Source organism: Lathamus discolor, chromosome 5, assembly GCF_037157495.1.
Source record: "Lathamus discolor isolate bLatDis1 chromosome 5, bLatDis1.hap1, whole genome shotgun sequence".
Classification (NCBI taxonomy): Eukaryota; Metazoa; Chordata; class Aves; order Psittaciformes; family Psittacidae; genus Lathamus; species Lathamus discolor.
This window is the reverse complement of record NC_088888.1, coordinates 9,668,872-9,693,548: the sequence shown is the minus strand read 5'-3', so window position 1 is coordinate 9,693,548 and position 24,677 is coordinate 9,668,872. Positions and strand designations below refer to the sequence as shown.

Genomic DNA, 24,677 nt, shown 5'->3' with positions numbered 1-24,677 from the left:
ACAAGCATAAGGAAGAACACATCAAAAGTGAATGACCTTGAAAAAAACCCTAAGAACTAGCAAGAGAAACTGAGTCTATGACAAGACGAGTTTGCACAAGGCTTCAGATATCAAATCAGGAAATGAAACTGTAAGTAGAATGGCACTGGCTGATGTTCAGTTGATTCTGGTTGTTTCAAGGATATAAATCTGAGATCAAATGATTCTTAAACAGTTGCTGAAATTATAAGAGTTAATGGGGGGCTTGAAAGAGAAAATCTACACTACGGAGAAGGTGAGAAGCCAGAAAGAACAGACTTCAACAGAAGTAATCAAAATGGACCAAAGCCTTGTGCCAGCTGCTCAGTTTTAATTCACAAAGTTAAGGGAGACATTGACTAAAAACCAAAAAAAACCCTAAACAAACAAACCCCCCAACGCGATGAATAAGAAAAGCAACAGAAACCACATCAACAGGAGTTTGCAAGAGCTGGTGTTGATTTTCCAGGGAAGAGTGACAGCAGATCTCCTGGAACTAAAGAGTGTGTCAGGAGACAAAAAGAAACAGAGTCTGAAAAAATGATGCATTAAAAAGAGAACTAGTAGGGTATGTATGTCTCTATATGTGTATGTGTGTGTATAAATATACATATGTGCATGCACACACACACTATAATTATATACACATGTACTGCACATGTGTTTATTATACAATGTACATATATATTTGTTAGTACCAATCAGTAAGTATGTGTAATTTTTTTTACTTACAAGCACACATAAATTCTCTCCCTCTCTCCACAATTAGGTGCTCTAATGACACACTGAAACTACCTCTAAACAATATACTGGAACAATACATTAACATGAGAAACAGTAAACACACCTAGTCAGAGTGCTGCACCACTGCAGCATTACTGCTTCTAACAATAGCTTGGATACATCTACACAGCATTCCGAGGAGAGTAAAAAACCCAAACAAAACCAGAACAAAACCAAAAAACCCCAAACCAACGTGCCTGCAACATGCCAGACTGAAGAATCAGATTCTAAATATCAGCTTAAATTCATCCTTCCAAGTTTGAAGTTCAGAACAAGTCTGCAGTTGTTTTTTCACTGCTGTTTCTTGGTTGGAGGATAGACAGGAAATCTAAGTTTGGGGGTGGTTTGTGGGAGTGTGAAGTTAAGTGATGTCTCCACCCCTTCTTGCCCACCCCCTTTTTTGTACAAAAGTTATTACCTGATAAATCCTGGGACTTTCCAGATACTCTTGCACGTTTAGCTCGGTGACCAAAGTTTTCAGTAGCTGAAGTGGAGGCACCCTTTAATGAAATAAATAAAAATCAGTTCAATCATTAGGTGGCTTATGAAAAGTACTGTTCTTACTGTTCTTAAACCAGTAAGATCTACTTTACAACTAAAAAAATCAAACAAGCAAGTTACCTCCATGCTGCTCTTTGTAGGGCAAGCTGTTCTTTTAGGTAAAAGAGTTTTTCTGCGAAGTTGGTATGGACTATTTTGTGCACCAGGACCCGATTCTTCTGCAACCATATCTGCAGGTACATCATCATCTGTCAACAGAAAAAAAGAGGATTTGCCAATTAGGACTGAAGTTTTGGTTTATACCAGAAAAAGGCTACAGAAATTTTCAGATATAGACATCCAGTCAGGAGCGTGGGGAAGTAGTGCTGGAGCACAGAGAACTTTTGGTGGGGAGTGTGGGGAAAATCAGAATATATACACAGCACACATAAAATTATATGAGAAAGTACACATGATACAACTTCTGTTCTCATATGTACACAGCAGCTATACCAAAAGCTGTTCAAAAAAACCCCAAACCACCAAACAAACCCAACAAAACCCACAAAAACCTAGGCTTTCAGTTTCTCTGCAAGCATGTGCTTGCACTCACTGTGCTAATTCCATAACTTCATCACCTCAAATTTTTGACCTAACGCTACCAGCATAACCAGGAACGCTGGAGCTTCAATTATTAACCAGCTGTTATCAAGAAATCCTTTAGTAAACACAGCATTTAGTACAAAACGCAAGGCAGAATTTCCCCCAAACATTTCAGGAATAGTCTAGGCGAGCACACAAATGCTTCCGTAAAATGGAGACAGCTTTAAATACAAACACTCTGTTTACCTAAATTATGCTGTAAAAGAGTGTATTTTCTCCGAGCCCTTAAAAATTAACAAAAATTACACCCCACCAAAAAGTGCAGGAAGTGTGGTGAATAAAGAGGTTTTTATTTGTTTCAATGATGTAAGTGATAGCCAGAAAAGCAATACCATTCAGTAAGCAGTTTTCCTTGATATATTTCAGTGGAGGCAGATGTAAACACTAAAACCCACACCAAACCAATAACACCCCCCCATAAACCACTCTATCTTTCAAATATTAAACTAGTCTGTTTAAAACCACAAATAAAAGCAATTTTAAAACTTCTACAGATCCCTTTCACGATCCCAATATCATGATTTTCCTATGGGTTGTTTTGTTGGGAGGGGGTGAGCTTTGACATAAATTATAAAACACAGCATTTACATGGGATGCATGCCATCATAGCCCAAGCTGCTACATCTGTGACAGCTAACCAACAAAATTCCAAAGAAAAAGCTATACCAGTGTCCTCCTGCTCTTTTCCAGTCCAAATTTCTCATCTACCTTAGCAGGTATTTATAAATGCCTTGTATCATAAACACTGCCAGGACATCTAAATAGATGACAGAAGCTGGTAAAAGGATGAAGTCAGCTGGTGGCACGTGTGCCACTTCACACAGTCAGCTCAGGGCAATCTAGGAGAGCGTCATCAGCTCATTAATCCACCTGAAAACCAACCCTGCCAGAAGCACCTCCATGATCAGCCTTCAGCCAGCTCAGCAACTCATCCTGCTCTGTACAAGGAGGGGACAAGACCACACGACTGGGAAGAACCACCACCCCGCTACCCCTTCTGCGGCAACAGCACAAGATTTAAGGACAGAGGCGAACTGTTAAGCTTCTACCAAAAAGCCACCACTCTCTTAAAATAACAGAGGCAACCTCTGTAACTTCATCTAGAAGCTAGCTCACTCTCCCTCTGTTTGTCTGCTATATACATGACATGCCTCACTAGCATCTCAGCATCTCTCTGCCTATGAAGGCAATTATGCATTATGGAAAAAACTTAAGAGGACAGTGATAAAGGAACTGTAGTGCATTTTCCTGTTAAGAAGTGCCCAGTCCAGCACTGGTATCGCACACCTGTGGAAGGTTACTGACCCCAGAGCAGACCCATTGTACACTCACAATTCAGTTACCTAATTTTACCTGCCTGTCAAAAGTACCTGAACAATTTAACAAGATGTCAGCAGATAGAAGAGAGAAAGTGCTACAGGAGAGTTCCCAGCTTTCCCTTACACATCAGGGCAGAAAAGGAGCTGTGGGTCTGTCACAGTTTAAACCCAGCTGGTAAATCAGCACCATGCAGCCACTCACTCACCCCCCCAGGAGGGATGGGGAGGAGAATCGAAAGAATGTAAACCCCACAGGTTGAGATGAGAAGAGCTTAATAACTACAGAATAAAAGAAAGAATACCAACAATAACAATAATGATTATAATAGGAAATAACAAGAGAAGAAATGAAAGCCCAGAAAACATAAAACGCACCATACAACTGCTCACCACCCCCTGACTGATGCCCAGACCTACCCGAGCAGCAAATGGTCCCTTCTGGGTGACTCTCTTGGCTTATATACTGGGCATGACTTGCTGTAGTATGGAATACCCTTTTGGCTAGTTCAGGTCAGGTGTCCCGCCTCTGCTCCCTCCCGGCTTCTTGTGCCCCTCCTCGCTGGCAGAGCATGAGAGACTGAAGAGTCCTTGATCAGAGTAAGCATAACTTACCAGCAACTAAAACATTGGTGCGTTATCAGCATTGTTCTCAGACTAAAGTCAAAAACACAGCCGTGAACCAGCTACTGGGAGGAAAAATAACTGTTACAGCTGAAACCAGGGCAGGGTTCGAGGTGGGCCCCACCACAAGGAATGCAGGCAGACACCACCAGCAGCAAGGCTGTCTGATAGCAAAGCACGCAAACACTGCAGCAAGTATCTACTTCTCACCCTCATGTCTATTTAATATCTGATACAATAACTGTGATTTCTGCTGCTACTATCCCCAGAAGCATGCTACTCACGGATTTTCAGTGTCCTACCTTAAGCTTTTTCTCCTATTTTCCATTAAGACACAAAATGACAGCTCCCCACCCTGTTCTGGATGGTCAGTACAATAGTTCAGAATTGCCACATGAAACACAGCAAAAAGCAAAGAAAATAGAAGGAAGAAAAGAAATAAATCAAAGGACAGAATTTTGATCCCTTGATAGGCGATGAAAAGGGCAGAGACAAACCCCAGTCAGGTCTTTAGAAGTAAACCCATGGAGGCAACCAAGGACAAAACATACTACTGCTGGAAAGACAAGGCAGAAGCCTGTGGGGGAAAATGGAAGTAAAGGTCAGTTTGGCTAAAACACTGATGGACCAGCTAAGCAGAAAAGAAATGTATTCATTTTCTTGCAGTGGATTTGTGAGGATGGCAGGAGTCCCACTTGAAGATCACTTTTCAAACACAGATGACATTCAGGGATATGCACACATTCACTCAGATTCACAGCAGTTATCCAAAGAATTAAAGTTGTCTTTTTCTCCATTGAATGGCAAAAAAGATGACAGAAGGGCACTGAGGGAAAGTACAAATCCATGCAGCAGGCAGGAAGCAGAAGGGTGCCAGGGTACACATGTGCCAAGGTGCCCATCACCACTGAGCAATGCTGGCCTGGAGGCACCAGGGAACATATCGTGACAGCAGCTCACATATCATGAGAGTGGCTCATGGGGAGGAAAGTGCCTTAGGAACCAAAAGCTTCCACCTAGCCTGGCCCTGCCTAAACCTGCTAATTGCACACACATAATTTCATGGCTAGGAAAGGATAAGCAGACTCAGGCAAGTTAGATGACTTCTTTCTCATCAGCAGCTACACCTTTGAGGGACTGACCAGCTCCTGCATAGACTTAAAAAATTTCAAGGCCATCAACAACTGATAAATGTTTTTCCAAACGTGGCCTTTGTAGTTACCGTCAAATGAAACACTATCAGGAAAGCCAGGAGTTTTAAGTAATCTGTTACAGAAGCAGCCTTGGTGCTTGGTTTAGCCTTCCAGATGCTCCACACTGTAAACTCTGAACAGACTCAACAGCTCCAATACCAGCTTTGAGATAAGAAGTTCTCAGAACGTACTATTTCCTGAAGACTGCACATTACCTTTCTCTAAGCAAGCAACCTGGCAACACTCAAAATAGACTTGAGAACTCCACCAGCTGAATTTTGAAAATCCTTCCCTAAAAAAACACTCTCACATAACAGACACATGCTTGCTTTGAAGTAGAAAAATCAAATTTAAAATACAGAACCTCAGTGCTTCGAACGTATTTTGGAAAACCCGGTTTTAAAGCACAACTGTATCAGCTACCACATCTAGTAACACAAATAAGAGGCACTATAATCACATTTATTGATGGTAGAAGTATTCAAGTCAATAAACAAATTTGGAGGAGTGTGTGTCATGTTAATATCCTCATACAAACACCTGCTGAAATGACTGCCAAATGCTGTCACAGCTTAACCAAGTCAACACATTTGCAGGTTTTAAGAGATTAAATTAAGCCAAGTCTGCTCTCAAATCAACGTTTACCTGAATATTTTACACCAATTATATTTCATAGTAAGGTAAACTAATTTCAAGCAAAATCGTGTTTCTTGAAAATTAAAAACTTAATGATACTGATGGGTCAAACCTAAATAATTTAAGAAGTATCTTATTTGATATTTCAAAACAGCTCATGAAACCTGACCCATAACAGTACAAGTTTTAACACCCACAAAAGACTTGTAAGCACAAATACTTCCAGGAGGAGAAGAAAAATGAGATTAACCTGCCACTCTGTCAACTGCTATAAGCAAGACAGTCTTGCATTTCCACAAATGCTATGTGAGTCTCTACTTTTAAGTGTGTAGGATAAAGAGTACATAATTAACTTTGTTCTGTGAAGAGACTGTAAGTTATGGAAGAGTGACAAAGGACTGCCAAAATAATTTAATATATATATATATACACATGCACAGATCAAAAGGCTGATCATGTCCACACCATCTTCTCTACAAAACACATGTGCATGTGGTTTCACTTCTACTTGACACATGTTCAGATAGTATTTCCAAAGGAGTCTTACATATTAATGGTGACTGTCATGAAGACATAAGGCTAATAAAAAGCTTGGGGGGGGGGGGGGGAAGTATTTAAAACACACACACACACACCCCCCAATAAACTCTTACCAGAAAAAAAGAAAAAAGAAGAAAAAAAAAAGAAAAAAAAAGAGGGCTTCAAGGACTAATCTGTAGCGTTTAATCAGTTTTAACATGATAATTTCACTTTTTTTGGTGCTGTTTTTCTGTATCTTCCCAAAATGGGGTAGGGGAAACACACCAAAAATAAAAAGTTCAGAGATGCAAAATGTTGGGGGTGGGAGGTATTCCCAAACAGGAACAGCACTGGGATTATTCCTGCAGACTGGGGAAAGAAAATGGTGAGAAACATAACCAGTTTTAAAATAGAGAAATCCTTAGCAAACTGGGAGTAGGTCCTAGAAAACCTCTGAAAAACAAAATTAACCCATATTGAACATATCTGAACAACGATTCATCTTGCCCATCAAACAAATTTCAACAGTAACAAGAGTTCATGATACAGTGCCTTAAGTAGAACTGCTGCAATATGGGAATGAAATAATAAACTATCAAGAAAAAAAAAGTACCAACACTGTCCATAATGAGAAGAATATCTGATAAATGCAACCAAAATGTGAGCTGATCCAGCGCAGTTGCTTTGGGTAGAGGAAATCTTGCCATGTATTTGGCAAACCATGGGTAAGGCATACTGCCAACCTGTGAGATGACAGCTCCAACTACCTCATTGCTGGATTAGCTTAAAATTGGAAAGGAGCAGAACAGACAACACAAATTTAAGTGAGTAGAAAAGGAAAGTACACACAAAAGAGATAGCAACAAAGGCAAAATAATTTACGGAACAGGAATGCAAGGCAGGAGTTCTGAATTTGCACATACAGTAACTGCAAGAACATAGACATCTCCGTAACAAATTGTCAACCCAAACCTGAAGGAGAATACACCCACCCACCATTTTTCTTTAAGCAGCAAAATCTCTGGGAGTGAGCTGTTAAATAAATGTATGCATCAATGGTGTGACTGACACTCATTCTATGTCCTTGCAAACACTCCTAACAAGTGGCTGAGGCTTAAAAGCACATACAGTAACAAAGCCTGAAAGACACTGAACATAGAAATGGTACATTTTACTCTTTGTCTCAGAGCAAGAAGTTTCTCCCACTAGTAGAAGCTTTCCCATTGATTCAGGGCAGCATTAAAAAGGTTAGTTTAAATTATAGATGGCAGGCTGCTTTTGAAAGCAGAGACCATTTTCTCTTGAAAGCTGATTATCTCTCTATAGAGAAAGCCACTAGAGCTAGGAACACCACCCTCACATCCAAAAAAAAAAAAAAAAAACCCCTGAAAAACAATCCCCAAACAACTCAAACTGAGGAAGATGACATGCAAAACTCACCGAGCCCAGAACCAATATGTCCTAAAGGCAAGACTGCTTTGGTGGTCTTTAAGTGTCAAGTTCTATTTCCCCAAGGTGGACTTCAAAACAACCCCAAGACCCACCCCCCAGAAACAAGAGGCACATACAAAGCAACTGTCTTCATTTCAAGTTTAATGTTAAATAGGTATTAAAACAATAAGTAGCTGCAAACTTGTCTACTACTAGCATGAAAGTGACTTTAATAAATACCATAATATATTTTAATTATCATTATGGAAAGGAACTGCAGTATTTTCCAAGCAATATCCAAAGCAGCTTGACTCACAAAGATAAAAATCTAAGAGGTGATATTTCTGTAAGCTTCTGATGGCACAGGTCAACAAGAAGGATTAATCTCTGACAGGAGTCAAGGCTGTTGGGAACTGGAAAAGACCCGGCAAGAAAGATTCAGAGACAGCTCTCCACTCAGAGAAGCAGGCTTTCAGTTTGGAAAGGGGACAGACCTAACATTAAAAATGTATGCTTAAAGACTACAGAGGATCAGACTTACTGAACACCATATGGAATAAAGAGATTCTGCCTTCTGGGAAGCAAGAACTAGACACAATAACTATTACTGACTACTACAGTATTTTAAATATACATACCATTTCTCACTGATAATAAACTGAAGATATATAACATAACGCAAGCTTACTGTAATTTGTAATGGTTTACTTGAGAAACAAAATGTGGAATACCTAGAATGTTTCCTGCATTGAAGTTGTTTCTTATTTGAGTGAAACAGAAATAATTATGCTTTAAGCTAAAAGTCTCTGTATAGAGCAAAAGAAACAATACACACACACACTCTCACCAGGACTCAAACAGCACCTTTTTGGAATATGCATTTTCAGCTTTTAAGCCGAGATACCCAAATGAGACAGCTTATTATTCTTTGGAAATAGGTCATGCAGTTACGATGGCCTAAAAAGAACAAGAATAGATCTGATGCTCAACTCTACCCGTATTTGCTCAAAAGCTCATGTTAGTTTTAGATGTATTTTCTATAAGGAGCACATTAATTACTCCTTTTATCTACATAGAGAGTTTCTTAAGGTTCAGATTATTTTTGTGTCACTCTTCAGATCCAATGGAAATCAACTTTTATCTAAGAATCTGATCTTTTCTCCCCGCAGCACATTGTGAATCCCATTACAGCATCCTCACATAGGTCACCCAAATCAGATGGGAGAGAATACGCTGCCTCAAAGGTCTGTCAGGTCAGCCAGCACCCTCAAAATACTGCATGCTAAAATACAGCTCATATACACAAGGCAAAAGCTTCAGTTCTTAGAGCTGGCACAAAGCAGACAGGGAGTGAAAGGAGACAACTGCAAAAGATAAACTGGCTGCAAGCCCAAACCTTGTTCCCAGCTATATTTCTTTAAAAATTATCAACCATCACAAACAGCACCTCTCATCTCAACCTCCTTCACTAGGGAGTTCATAGTCTAAAACTATCTAGCACAAAAACCATGTGTGAACATTAGTTACACACAGCTCCTATTTTCCTTTTCAGAAGCCAGGAGCAGAAAGTGATAACTAGGATTCGATGAAAAATTCTAGCTTCTTTTCCAAAAGAGGTACTGAACACCATGTTAAAGACAGCATTCCTAAAAATAAAAAATACATTAACATGCACATTTTTATTAGACATACAGAAGAACTGTGCAAGTACTGCATGCTTGAGCTACTTGTTAGCTAACTCACGAGAGGGAAGAAAAAATATCTTTTTCCTCCAAATAAGCAGCTCTAACAATCAGCACCAGCATGTTTCAAACACTGGTTCCAATGCACTAGAATGAGGATACAGTTTTATTCCTTTGTTGTTTTTTTTTTTTTTTTTATTATCCTGTTTTCCCAAACTGATGATACTGTATTACAGCATCATCTATAACATTAAGCAAACTAATAAACAAATTTCCAGGTGGCTGCTTTGCAAGTATTTGATGAAGAGAATTTCCCTTCCTGCTTAATAGGCAGCTTGACTCCTGCTCTGCCAAGCTTTCACTGAGAAGGCACAAGGATCCCTTTTTGGGTGCATTCCTCATTAATAAAGCAATACTCTCAAAGCTGTAGCCTTGCTGCATGATTCCTTGGTGCTACAATTAAAAAGCTGACCAAGTAGATTTTAAAGGTTCAGGAATACAGAGTATTTAAGAGCCTTTCCTCATTACATTTCCTATTACATTAGAGTGATACTAAAGAAAAAAGACTTTATTACTACAGACTGATTTATTCCACACAATAGATGGGAACACTTATTCCATCTATTCTGACTACTAACTCAAGTTTCCAACTAGGACCCATTTAATTAAAATTTCTACCTGGTCACATCACTTCATTTGTTAGAGCAGTTGGGTTACCAGTTTCAAAGGTCATCGCCTTCTTTGGCTGAAATATACCAACTTTAAGGGCTTTAAGATGACAAAGCGTAGCTTTAGATTAGAGGAAAAAATTCTTCCCTGTGAGGGTGGTGAGGGGTTGGCACAGGTTGCCCAAAGAAGCTGTGGCCGCCCCATCCCTGGTAGTGTTCAAGGCCAGGTTGGACGGGGCTTGGAGTAACCTGGTCTAGTGGAAGGTGTCCCTGTCCATGGCAGAGGGTTGGAACTGGATGAGATTTAAGGTCCCTTCCAACTCAAATCATTCTGTGAGTCTATGAACTTCCATCTCATTAGAAGAACGTAGCTAGTGACAACAATAAAAACTCACTGTAAGAGGTTCAAATATTCCCATTTTATTCTGCATCACAATTGACCAGAAAATATTCCTGATCAACTATGCTTTTTGTAAAAAGGCCGGACCATTGACAGGTTGAAAACCAGCCTCCAAACCTTATGCACTGGCAAGAGGACAGATGCTGGCTGGGGTCAGCTGGGACAATTAAGTATATCAGTTTTATGGAATAGCCATTAAGGCAAACTGGTATTTCCATCTTGTCTGACAGCCTGGCTCAGGCTAGATAACATTTTTTTCCTGAGAAAAATGCCATAGCCAGCACATGTAAAATAAATAGGAGATATTTGTGAGGATGGGTTATTTCTAATAAGCAGAGAGTAGCCAAACTATGAAGCAGAAAGCTTACATTCTTTAATTAGAGTAAGTCTGGATATTCTTGATACTAGTGAACTCCAAAAAGAATGAATCAGAAGTCTCTGAATTCCTGGTTTTATTAACTTCCAGTGGAAGTTATTTTAGCCTAATCTCATCCTACATGAGTAACTGCCTTTAGCACTGCTGGAACTAAAGAATGAGCATGACACTTATTTTCTCTCTGGTCGAGTTTCTGGTAACTGGCAAAAAAAAGAAAAAAAAAAAGGGGGGGGGTGTTAGGGGGAACCCACAGTATACAAATAAGTAAATTCAGTGAGAATGCAGAGATTTATTTTAATGCATCTACAATTTACATTTCAAATTTTCTATGGTCCGTAACCATTTGCAGAGATTTTCTGTGATGCATGGGAAGCTAAGAGAAACATGGCTCCCTTTGAAAGGACAGCAAAGTGTGTGTAATGAAACAACCCACATAGCTACAAGTCTCATTATGACTAAACCCTATTGCAGCTATTCAAGCCTAACTCCCGTAAAACAATTTCAGGGCACAATCATTTCACCAATTTTTCAGGAAATGAAAGCTTCCCACAGATTTCTCTGCCATAAGCCACATCTGCAGAGCACTGCTGTAACGCACGCAGAAAAGAAAAAAGTATAACTTATCTCTTGCAACTAAGAGTAGTAGCAGATTTGGAGATACTTGCCATGCAAAGCCATCTGCTGTCTATGGACTCTACATCAGAAACAACTGACATCTATCAATACATTGGACCAACTGGAACCTAGTTATGTCAAGGAGCAGTTTTGATATACTGAACTAGGAATTTCGTAAGGTTCACCAGAATTAAGAGTTAGAAATGCCAATCTTAACAAGGAAAGGCAGTCACAGATCTACCTTGCAGTGACAAAAACCTAAGGTGGAAAAAAAAGGCAACAAGATGAAAGGCCAGAGAGTTCTTCCTGTGGTGGGGGTTCAGGGGGTACAGTCAGTATTATTTCCTCCAAGAAAGAAGCAAGAGGAAGAAAAAGTACTTTAACGGTACTTTAGAGCTTGCTGGGTTTGGCTGTCATTCAACTCTTTCTGTATCCTACTATGATGTTACATCAGAGGAAGAAAAATAATAGTAATCAAGAACCAGGAACCATCAAGTTAAGAACTTTATATGATTTAATGTAACTAGGAAAACAGAGAATCACCAGGCAAACCTTTGTTTGATTCTTCATTTTTTTCATAGATCCTAGATAACACTTTGTCATAGCCTTCAGAAACAATACAAACCAACAGACTACAAAACATAGTTTTTTTGGAGAAAACTGGAATAGATGGACAAATCAAGGGAGGGAATTCTCCCCCTACACTCTGTTCTGGTGAGACACATCCCTCCCCCTTGCACCCCACAGTCCTGCATCCATCTCTGGGGCTGCAACCCAAGAGCGATGTGGAGCTGTTGGAGCAAGTCCAGAGGAGGCCACAGAGATGCTTCAAGGGCTGGAGCACCTCTGCCACGGAGACAGGCTGAGAGAGCTGGGCTGGTTCAGCCTGGAGGAGGCTGCAGGGAAAGCTCAGAGCAGCTTCCAGTGCCTAAAGGGGCTGACAAGAAATCTGTAGAGGGGCTTCTGACAAGGGCCTGTAGGGACAGGACAAGGGGAATGGCTTTAACCTGACAGAGGGGAGACTGAGATTAGATGTTAGGAAGTTCTTCCCTGTGGGGGTGCTGAGGCCCTGGCACAGGGTGCCCAGAGAAGCTGTGGCTGCCCCATCCCTGGCAGTGTTCAAGGCCAGGTTGGATGGGGCTCGGAGTAACTTGGCCTAGCAGAAGGTGTCCCTGCCTGTGGCAGGGGGTTGGAACTGGATGAGCTTTAAGGTCCCTTTCAACCCAAACCCATCTGGGATTCTATGAAATACAGACTGTCCAAGCAAAGTTTTCAAGTTATGTTCAGCTCCGGTGGCACTTTACTGTCTAAAAAGCAGCAGATCGAACAGTATAGAGGCAAAAAGCTTGGCTTTAACTTTGACAGACAGCTGGGAGGAAAATACACGGAGCTAATACTCAAAGTTTTGGATATCCAAGAGAATGTCACTAGAAAAAGATAACTGAATTGCAAAAGGTAAATTATGAATTCTGCTACCTCTTTCAGCTATTTCTCCTGTCTTACTATTACAATGATATTAAATACATATGCCACTTTCTCCTCCTGCCCAAGTACTACAAACTTAAATATTTTTTCAAATATTACAGCTAACAAAACAAAAACACAAAGAAAAAACCCAAAACCAAACAATGCCCACCCCCATCCATGAAGTGACACCATGTCAACTGCCACCATATCAACTGTGACTAGCAACAGTAAACTGAAAACTTCAATACACTACAGACTGAGGAGAAAAAAACCTAGCTCATTAGATCCCTCCAAAATACTGTTCTTCTATTCACCAAAAGGACAACCTCCCTATTGCAGTACATATTTACACTACCTTTTAGCAAGGCTATTCAATGATAATTATGCCAAAACATGTGCACATCAAAAAAGAGAGCATGCATTTATTTTCCTTGATCAGTCCAAAGTATGCTGGATCTAAAGTACTTTGTAATAAGGTGGAATTAACAAGACTAACTGTGGCAAGGTTTGCATGCACCAAGACACACTTATCATTACTTACTCTGAAAAGCTTTCTAAATGACTGTTCCTAATATTCTATTACTTGAATTACCAACTCCAAACTGCCTGACAAGAGCAGGAAAGCATGGCTCTGTTTAGCTTCAGGGAAATGACTGTGAGAAAACAGTGTGTAGAACTATAAGCAAGAATTGTTAGGGCATGGGGATAAAAATGCTTTGTTACTCATTACTTTGCCAGCATGTATGTTATTAAGATAGGTTAAGAAACCTGATATCAGATTCAAGCACTAGTGCAGCAGGTAACTTCTGACTGAAATCTAACTTGGTTAGGAGCTACAGTAAAAATAAAAAGCTGATATCAACACCAAATACCATAGTACTAAGGGCCAATAGACTACCTAAACCCAAGCTGCTTTGAGAACAAAATGAAAGTAAGCCCTATATGGAGGGCAACTACCCATATCCAAACCTTCCACTCTGGAAAATAAGACTAAATTGGGCTTCTACCAAGTTTTAAAATATTGTTATATAAATACAAACTGGAAGAACACAACTGTCTGATTTTAATCATAGAATGGTTTGGGTTGGAAAGGAAAGCTCATCCAGTTCCAATCCCCTGCCACAGGCAGGGACACCTTCCACTAGACCAGGCTGCTCCAAGCCCCATCCAACCTGGCCTTGAGCACAGCCAAGGATGGGGCAGCCACAGCTCCTCTGGGCACGCTGTGCAAAGGCCTCAGCACCCTCACAGGGAAGAATTTCTTCCTAATGTCTAACCCAAATCTCCGCTCTTTCAGTTTAAAGCCATTCCCCCTTGTCCTGTCCCTACAGGCCCTTCTCAAAAGCCCCTCTCCAGATTTCTTGTAGGCCCCCTTCAGGTATTGCAAGACTAAGATCACCAACGTGTTACAGAACAAGCATCAAGAAAGATAGAAACAATGTTTTGTATTATACACTCAAGCTAATTGCCGCACAGGGAGGATACTTTGCTCTTCCATGCCCTATAGAGTAAGGATCTCCTAAGCACCCAAATCCAGCAGTTACTACTCTTGGACATCTGGAGGGTGAGGAGAAAAATTACATTCTGATTTTTATTAGAAAACCAAATGACTGTTTTGCTATATTAATCCAGGTTTTCACTTTTGTTGTCTTTCTCTCCTTCTAAACAGAACTTCCATAAAACTATGTTTATTTTTGAAGACACATACATCTTATTTTAAACGTAAACACCGTGCAAGTTCTATACACATTAGTTACCCAGCCCATTCCACTGCGCTTCATAAACCAGCACTCTACAGCACTCACCTAGTTTTAAGTTTCCCGTTTTCAGCTGCAATGGAAGCATGCTATCAGATGCAGCCTCATCGTGTATTTTTACCTATAAAAGCAGTATCATGCATAAGATACTGCATCAATGAACTTCTAAAAGCTTTTTTCAAGTAGCTATTAAATTTCCATTAATATAGTCTATTAACACTGTCATCTCACTGTGAGGAGCTCTTACACAGGTTTACATAAACATTTAAGGGCATTTGAACTTCATAAAAAATACATTTTTAAGACATAACTGATTTTGACACACAAACTCTGTTTTTAACAAAACTCAGACTAAAACACCAGCAGCTGCAACTGGTAAGGTGTGTATGGAGGTGGAGGGCAAATATCAGCGTATTTGGCTGTCAATTCTATCTTCTGGCAACTAATTATGTTAATTGCAGCTACATTTTTTCACTGAGATTCTGAAGTAAAATGTGATGGCAGCTTCATTTAAGAGCTTCCAAACTGAGCTGTGTTTGCAGCCAACGCTTTCAAGTTTAAAACTCTGCAGATGATGCCCTGTATCTTGATGTTTTCAGCCACACACAATTTCATTTAAAATAAATAAATCAAATCTAGCTTTTTCTCAGCATCTCTCAACTATTTTTCTCATCGTGCAAATCTGGCTATAGGTCTGTTTTACTAAACAATCTGGAAACACCATCTTAAAAAAAGATATAAGTATTTTACATTCTTTTCCCCACCCCAATAAAGGAGCTGCTTGCTATTTGCATTTCAAGTTTCTTCTGAAGAACACAGACAATAAAGCTCAAGCAGGCAGTGTAGGCTTGGTTACCTGAGAGCAGGCTTAGGTCACAAAACAGAGAGGAACTAATAATTTTTCATACTGTAAAACGTCCAGAGGAAAGTGCTGAAAGTTTTCAACAGGGTTATTTTTTCCTCTCTCCACTGCCTTTTATGTCTAGTCTTTCTCTGTACTTACAGCAGAATCCTTAACTTTTCCTTTTCTTAGACAGGTCCTCCTTCTCATGCACCTAAACTCCCATTTTGTTTAATTTCCATAGTTCTGGATATTCATCCATTTTAAGATCAGATAGAATGGTTCTTTGTCATTTATTCCATATCCTTTTTGAAATCCTGAGCCACCACACTCCTACAAATTCCCTATAATTTGTCATGCTTCAGGATGGTAAATTTCTCTTTTAAAATAATGTGCATTAACTGTAAAAACTGCTTGAACATATGCAACAAAAGGAATGAGGAAATGGTGTGGTTAGAGGAAAGGTCCATCAACTCAGCCCCTTCCAGACTCTAAAAGCTCTGCACTGTACACAGTAATCCCGTGTTGTAAGTCATTAAGATACAGACTGAAATGGCCATGGAAAATGACCAGAAGACCACAAGGATCTAAAGAGGCTTTATGAGGAAGAAGCAGTGTTCTTTATCACCGCACCAAAAAAAATAAAGATTATCTAGAAAACTGACCACCTTAAAAAGCAACTTGTCCTTTCATGTATGGACAGTTCAGTGACTACCCATCTGCCTCAGGTATTTTCTCTCAGGCGTATACACAAAGCAGGGTATTTAAAGAACAAGACATTGAAGAGTCTGTAGACAAAATACGTACAGAAAAAGCCTGAATCAGTAAAGTCCTTTTCTGATTATTTTGCCTGTGTCTGATAGCATCACAAACTGTTTTGGGTTGGAAGGGACCTTAAAAGCTCATTTAGTGCCAACCCCCTGCCACAGGCAGGGACACCGTGCACTACACCAGATTGCTCCAAGCACCGTCCAATCGGGCCTTGAACACTGCCAGGGGTGGGGCAATCACAGCTTCTTTGGAAAAAAAAAGGTGGAAAAAGACTGATAAGAGAATACTAAAAGATTTCCCATGGCAGCTGCCTCTTGGGGAAGTTCTTCTCCATCCCATAACTAATGTTGACTACTTCTCTATCCCCCTATTCCCAACAAGCCTACACAGGTCTATCCTGTCCCTTTTAGTACTTCTTAGTATTGATGAAAAGTTAAACACACACATACAGAATAAAAATGCAGCTGTTTGCACATGCATAGCTGTCAAGGCACACAGTGTTCTTCTGCAGACAATTTTGATATATGTACAAATAAAGAGACATGTAAGAGAAGAGTCATGGGTGTACAGCCCTGGAACACTTCCACACACACTGATCCACCAGGAAAGAAAAACCTCTCATTTGACCAAACTAATTTTACTTAGTACGTCAGACTAGGTCAGTCGCAATACCTCGGTTGAAGAGGGCTGCCACTTATAGCATTAATTCATTGTGGTTTTTAGGTCATTTGATTTTATTCCTGCAACCTTTTAAGGATGTAGAGTATTAACATTAAGAAGGAACATCACATTACAAGCAAGAGATGGCTAACGAACCTGCAGATAAGCTCCGTATGACAACTAATCTTACAGATAATTATCTCTTCTGGAGGACAAACTGCTAAAGTATCATGTAAAATAAAGACTTTTTCTTGGCCCAAAGCACTGCAAAATTTCCCTTAGCTTACAGCTCCATACAAATAAGGTGAGAAAACATTTAAATACTGGAAGAACATCAGGAAAAGAAAAAGTTCCATGTGAACATAAGGAGACTTGTTTTTTTGCTCCAAGGATGGCTGAGCACTGGCAGAGGTTGTCTGAAGAGTTTGTAGAGCACCCAAACATTTTCAAGGCAGCCATGGCTTTGCTAATTATGGCTTATTAGAGCTAAAACAAGACAGTAAGCAAAAGATCAGCTCAAATGGCTGTTCCATCCATTTTCGAAGGGTGACCCAAGTTAGGAGCCCAGACTCCCCACACAGTCAGCAAAGGGAGAAGGTGCCATCAGAGAACAATTCCTTCATTGCTTGACTCCAGCACTCTCAACAGGCAGGTAACAGCTCTCCCACTTCTGCTGCACCTATCAAGACTAAGTATTTAGCATCCAGGTTTCCTATTACATGTTTTGCTAGTACACTAGCTCCAGTCCAACTGCTTTGACAAGAGGAATGCTTTGCTATAAACCAGAAATTTGTAGTACCTTAACATCTTAAAAACCTCAGCCCATTTTCACTCTCCTGAGTACTCCACATATAGAAAAATCCTATCCTAATATCACGATGTTTTGAAAGACCAGCCATAGTCACTATACAGCTTACACTACTATATAAACATGGGTATTTTCTACACTGGCAAGCTATGTTAAGCCATCAAAGAATCTGTATCAAAATGCAGTTCATCAGCAAGAAACCTACTATGAAGGAATAAGAATATTTTGGGTTAAATCAAAACATCCTCAGCACAGCAATTTAAAGATTTTATTAAAAATACTAGAATATAACTTGTTACAGCATTCTGCAGTTATAGAAACTCATATGCATTACCTCATTTCTTCCCAAGTGTTAGACCCAGTTTCATTTCATCATCTTCCTGGTCCAGAGGTTTGAGGGGAAAAATACACCAAACATTCTGACCAGGAGTTAGGCTGTAAAACATAAGGTACTTCTACACACTTGACAAGGCAAGTGAAACATCACCAAGCCTTTACAAACACACTGTGTTTATTTAATAACAGCTACAGGACTAGCAACTGATGAGTTATTTGTAACAAAAAGCTACTTCAGAGTAGTAGCAACCTTTTTACAAAATTGAATGCTGATGAGTAACTCATCAAAACATCACTTTCTATTTCTTTAATTTTATCTACAGGGAAGAAAAAAAAAAAAAACAAAACCAAAACCACAGAAGAGGGCAATCTCAAAGGTGACGCATAAAGACAGGCACACAGAAATAAAGAAACTGCTGCCTGGCCCTGTGATCAAATTTATACTGCTCAAACTTGGTTATAACAAAAATAAAAGCTTTTATTACAGACATATAGGAAAAGATTTATCCCTTAGCACTAGAGGTGAGAAAAAGCAAGACAAAGTCCAAGACATCCAACAGATCTTCTTTAAAAGAATGAAGATTTCACAATCAAGTGCTAGGGTGGGCACAGAGCTGTGATAACCCCCATCCCTGTTCAGAAGTAAAGCCTTCTCAGAGACAGTGACCTGAGGAGGGGCTTACAGTCTCATTAGGCACATACCCCTGGGCTGTGCACACCAAGCTCTCCCACTACAGTCCCTTTGCTCTCTTCCCATCACAATCTTGTGCTCTTCCAGTCATTTCTGTTTGTGCCAGGACGGATGATGTACTTGACTTAGAAGTTCTACGTACTTAAGGGTGGACTTCAAAATAGTATCTCCATCCCCATCTTTCAGAAAGAAAATACTTACACTGCTACTGTACACCATCTTGTACAATTCTGTAAATGTCCTCCTGGTACAAAGAATTCATTCTTTCTCCTTGTTATTGTTTTAGGCTCTTAGTTTTTGAAAAAAAAAAAAGAAAAAGAAAAAAAAAAAAGAGGCTCTACTGTGCCAGTTCATGGTTTCAGGGATCTTTGCAACTGAACTGAAGTGTGCAAGAAGATACAGGAAAACTCACCTGCTAGACAAGATCACACCAGCCAGAACACACCAGCTAGAAAAACAGTAATAATATATTCACCCTCCTACACGTTCACTCTGAATTACAGTCAATTTGCTCAAAGTGCAGCCACATGCAGTCACACCCCCTTACAAAGCATGATCTCAAATTAACAAATCTCAAACTAATGAATCTACCTGCTGCACCGAGACGGTTGTGTAACACCAGAAAACTGAATTCGTTTTCCTGGCCCTGTTTTCTGTGATCATCATCTTGGGTTCAGTTTCCTTCAGCAAATCAGACTATCCATTTCACCTGTTCTAAACTTTCCAAACCAACACACTTGTAAACTACTCAGTTGTTTCACTGCTGTTGATTTGCAGCAGCACTGGAGACACAGCCAAGTTAGTTACTTCACTTAAAGCACGGGGGGAACCCAAACTTACCCTGAAGAGCTCGTGGACATGGTTGCAAGCAAGACTAGAACAGGAAAACACAAAAAATAATCATGCTGAGTTAGTTTTCACACAGGCTTACACCTGCATATTGGATGTGCAGTATTTTGGGGTTATGTGAACAACATTCACACCTCTGTCCCCGCTGGCTTGCTTGTGGCCATCTCTTCTCCTAGTCAATCATTTGGGATGACGGCCACACAGTTCAAGAACTCTGCTCTCAAAGACGTGCTTGAAACTGATGGAGCCAAGCCAAAACTGGCTGCTCCCATCTCAACATACTCTACCTGACTCACAAGCACACAAGTGAGTAATGTCTTCCAAAAGGAGGTGGGGAGGGTTTAAAAGACATTGCTGCTTATATTCTTTCAATTGCTGCTTCTTTCAGACATCACTGCTATACAGCAGGGATAGAATTTAAGTATTTTCTACAAACTCCTTTGAATTTAAATAGCACTGAAAACTGCTGATGACAGTAAGGGAGTATTCAGTGAACTACACCTTCCAACGTTTGATCTGAATTGCTTTAGCTTGTGCTAATGCTTAGGAACTCAATTCAGTAGCAAAAGTCCTTAATTTCATTAACCACACTTATCCCATGTTTTTCTTTACTGAACTTGCAAACTGTACAGTCACACTCACTACTGTGCATTTGACATTCTGATAGAATGGCCACCTTTTCCCTCCACCTCAAAGAAAACAAAAGCATCTTGATGCCACACAAGCATACATTTCAGAAACACACCACCCCCAAAAGGTCTCTGGAAAACAATTCAACTTGTGAAGAGAACACACAGCTCACGGCTTCCCTATGCTCCCAAGCAGTGGCTGGACAAGTGGGCATTATTCCAACCCTGTGAAGCCTAAGCTTTCCAGCCAGCAAGGCTGGAAGGCAGGCTACTTTGAAATACAGATTACACCTTGAAGAACCCTGGCATCGTACAGTAGCTGGCTGACAGTATTTCTTTCCCCCCCAGATGTCAGAGCATATGCCACCATTGATGACTAACAAGTAAGGAACACAAAGAAATTTTGGTGCCTCAGTCAAACCACGATTGAAAAAACTGTGAAGCCTGACATCAAATCAGACTGCTATCTTTGAAGTGGAATACTTAACAGCCAGTGACTTATTTCACATCAGTGCTGTCTGGATTTCTGATACAGGCAGAATGATGAGAAACAGACCAGAGCCTGAACTATGATGGAATGAAACTTTATCTCCAGTTGATGGACACACTAGTAGCAGACAAGCATACTGCACTATCTACAGTGACATTCTGGTGTCATGGTTTAAGCCCAGTCAGTAAATCAGAACCACGCAGTCGCTCGCTCACTCCCCACCCCTTCTTCCTCTTCCTGCTCCAGGAGGGATGGGGAAGAGAATCCAAAAAATGTAACTTCCACGGGTTGAGATGAGAACAGTTTAGTAACTAAAGTATAACACGAATCACTACTGCTACCACCAATAATAATAATGATAAAGGAAATAACAAGGGAAGAGAATACAACTGCTCACCACCCACCAACCTATACCCAGCCCAACCTGAGCAGTGAACAAGTCCTTTCAGGTAACTGCCCCCAGTTTATATACTGGGTGTGATGTGCTGTGGTATGGAATACCCCTTTGGTTAGTTTGGGTCAGGTGTCCTGTCTCTGCTTCCGCCCAGCTTCCCCTCCTCCTCCCTGGCAGGTCCTTGGTCAGAGTAAACATTACTGAGCAACAACTAAAAACATCGGTATTATCAGCGCTGTTCCCAGGCTGAAAGTCAGAAACAAAGCGCTGCACCAGCTACTGAGACTGAGAAAATGACTGCTGCTGCTGAACCCAGGACATCTGGGAAAATACTACAGCAGTTGGAAGTGTCCAGTCATAACCAGAAAATAACAAGTAAACAAAGCTAGGGTATCACCAAAGACTTATTTCCATTAACAGTCACCTCTCATGTTTTCAAAGTATAAAAAAAATTTCTAGAAACATTCCTAGGGAAAAAAAAAATTAATAAAAAAATTTCCACTTTTTATCTCAGATTCTCAAAGGACTTCTAGAAGACTGTCTCTGGTGGAGGAACGTTCAAGGCCTCTGTTACAAAGTAAGAGCTATGCATGTAGGATGCAGATACTAGATAACAGAAGAGAAAGAATCTTAAATACCAAGAAGAGTCAGAGCGCACCCATTCTGCTCCTGCGCTCTCACCTTTCCGGCGTAATTTGATTCCAGAGATCTGCAACGCTTGAAGGAACACTAGTCAGTGCCAACAATTCAGCCCTAACCCTGTACTAACCATCGCTTCTAGAAGCAAGAGGGTTTTATTGACCATCTGGCATTTTCACCTTGAAGAGAGCTTCTCTTAATTCTTCCTAGAGGAAAATCTTGCATGCAAAGCATCTGCAGACCCATGGTACTACCTTTTACACAGCCAACTCCATAAGCCACATCCACTTTCTCGGCAGACCAATGCCTGCCACAGGATAGCAAGAGCCTGGAGTGCAACCTCAGTAGAACAGGTCCCAATAATCTTATGCATGCAGAATGTACAGTACATACATTTCAAAGCATAAAAAGCCCCATGACACAACTACATTAATTTAGACTGTTATGTTATATTTTTTATGTTTCCATATGTTTTTTATGGGTTTCCACTAACAGAACTGGAATATTCTAAGCGTTCTACCAAGGACATTCTACAAGTGCACTGAGTTCTGCCACGTTTCCCCTGTATTTTGGTTCAGCACACGGAGTATCAGCCACCTTTGTCATACTCATGCTCAACACAGCCATAAAAATTGTCTGAAGATGCATTCTAACCTACTGTTAGGTTAATTCTTGAAATATTTACTCTCAAACTATGACTAATTAAAAAAAACTGTTCCTATTTTATAGATTGAATAAACATTTTATACTAAATATAATTGTATAGTATAGTATATATAGTATATATAGTATAACATTTATAGTTATTATAGTATATAGTATATATAACATTTTATACTAAAGTGACAGTATATTACTTGATGTAAACTATTCACAGGTAATTGTTACTATTTTACACAGAATACAGATTTTAATAATAACTCCTTAAAATATTAATTTTCAGCATGCATCATGTCTCACCATTCTGAAGTTAATCTACAGCAACTATGGCTGGTTCCCAAATATTTCACGAAGTTTAAGGTGTAAAGCACAAACAAGAGGATGAAGCCTTAACAGCACAATTCTCCAGTATATGGTATCTATTCAAACATTGCTTAAATGATTAGAAAGGCAAGTAAAGAAATAAACACACTTCAGAACACCATCCACCCTTTTGGAAGACTCTCCTCTTTCAGTTCCTTCTTGAGGAAGCTTGATCCATGTAGCCTTCACCCACCCATCAATAACAATACAAGCCCCTACTAAGATCATTTCTGCTTTTTCCTCTTCATCAAATTGTGTTCGCATTTCTATCCCTCACTAGGATACACCCAATCCCTGAGTTACTTCCACTTTTTGACCACAAAACAGACTTCTCCAGGGGAGGTTGAGATTCCTACATCTGGTTGTTCAGTTAAGGACTAAAAAAGCCTGCAGGTCAAGACCCCTGTCTTGAGTCAGGACACTTACTTGCACCTGATTCTCCTCCATCCTTAATGGCAAAGTGTATAAACCTCTCCCTCCTTACAGTCACCAATCTCTGTAGACACAGCTGGGAATAGATGCTTTGAGTCTTTTTTGCATCTGCCCCACTTGCACAGAGCATTTGATTATGAGTTTCCAAGCATCCACGTACTTCTGCTATCTGGGTGTGCACACAGAGTACATGAAAAGTAAGACAGCTATAACAATAAAAACAACAAAACCAAATACAATAGCAGAGGGGAATATGAAACAGGAGGAACCAAGCAAGTAAGCAACCCAACAGAGTCAAGGGAATCGGTCGTCAATACACATGCTGTGACATGGAGGAAGTGATGGCTAAATTCTTGTGCAAGATTAATACCAGACATAGTAAGTTGGAAATGGGAAGAAAAAAAAAAAAGTTCTAAAAGGAAGAAAAAAAGTTATCACTTTTCTGTGTTCAATACACACTCCGATTCTCCTGAGTGGGGGTGGAAGGAAGTGAATTACTCAAACTAGAAAACGGGAGTTTATAAGCAACTTATGTAGTTTCAGCTGAAGATCTGTTATTCATACATTCTTCCCAATACCAACCTTCCCACACCCAGAGACAGAGTTCTACCAGTGCTAAGGTAACAGCTATATGTCATACTAACACCTTAATTGAGATGCAGGCAATGCAGCAGCCCATACTACTCAACAACAAAGCAGCACATACATAGGCACCATGGAGAGAAACACTCCACAAGCTACTCTAGGCCTCACATACAGGCAAGAGGTTGACAGCTCCTTTAAGCAATATATACCTATTACTTTTAATTAAACATACAGAGAAGCAATTCAGATATACCAGGGTTCCCATCTGCTACTAAGTAAAGCAGACAGCAATAACATGAGATACTTTCTGGATCAAGTGTATTAGTCAAACCCAGTTACCTAACTGAAAAAAATTAAACATTAAACATTTATAATAACCTAGACTGGGAGAGTAAAAGTCATATTTAGAACTCAGCCCAGATTTACTGCCAGGCAGTAAAGTGTTGAATACATATAATTAAGCATACACAAACCAGCATTATGCTAACAGGACTTTAAGAGCAGCAGTTAGGTAAAAGACTAAAACCATCCTTTATTACAGCAAACTCTCCTATATTCCAAGGGTGAGAAACATTTACACTATACATGGTGCCACCTATTAGTCACAAAATGTCAGCATTCCTGCAGACAAAGTAAAGAGCTGCAAGATAACGTAACAGGTTGAGAAATCTGTTAATCACGTTCCACACTTGAGAGCTAGTGCCTTCAAACTTAAAAAGTACAATAAAAGAAGTCATGTGGATTTCAAAAAAAAGGTCCAGTTTGACTACTTCAGCTTAGGTTTTTAGGCTAAAGAAAAAAAAAGCCCTGAAAAAATATATTTTGTGGGTTTTAGAGACCAAATTGGAAAGAAGAGAAGCTTTCTTTTAATAAACAGTTATGAACTATGGCTGAAAATCTG

At 39.9% G+C, this 24,677-nt stretch overlaps 1 protein-coding gene across 5 annotated transcripts in view; it reads right to left on the bottom strand.

Annotated features, from left to right (window-relative positions):
* Window positions 1-24,677, bottom strand: part of FBXO11 (F-box protein 11) — a 78,751-nt gene that overhangs the window by 35,674 nt on the left and 18,400 nt on the right. For 4 of the 5 annotated variants that reach the window (XM_065679685.1, XM_065679686.1, XM_065679687.1 and 1 more), the window contains exons 2-3: window positions 1,423-1,550; window positions 1,220-1,301 (exon numbers count right to left, since the gene is read on the bottom strand). In XM_065679685.1, coding sequence (XP_065535757.1) covers window positions 1,220-1,301; window positions 1,423-1,550 — 210 coding nt within the window. Of the gene's footprint in view, window positions 1-1,219; window positions 1,302-1,422; window positions 1,551-3,680; window positions 3,763-24,677 lie in introns of those variants that run through there. The other variant, XM_065679688.1, reaches the window with a different exon arrangement.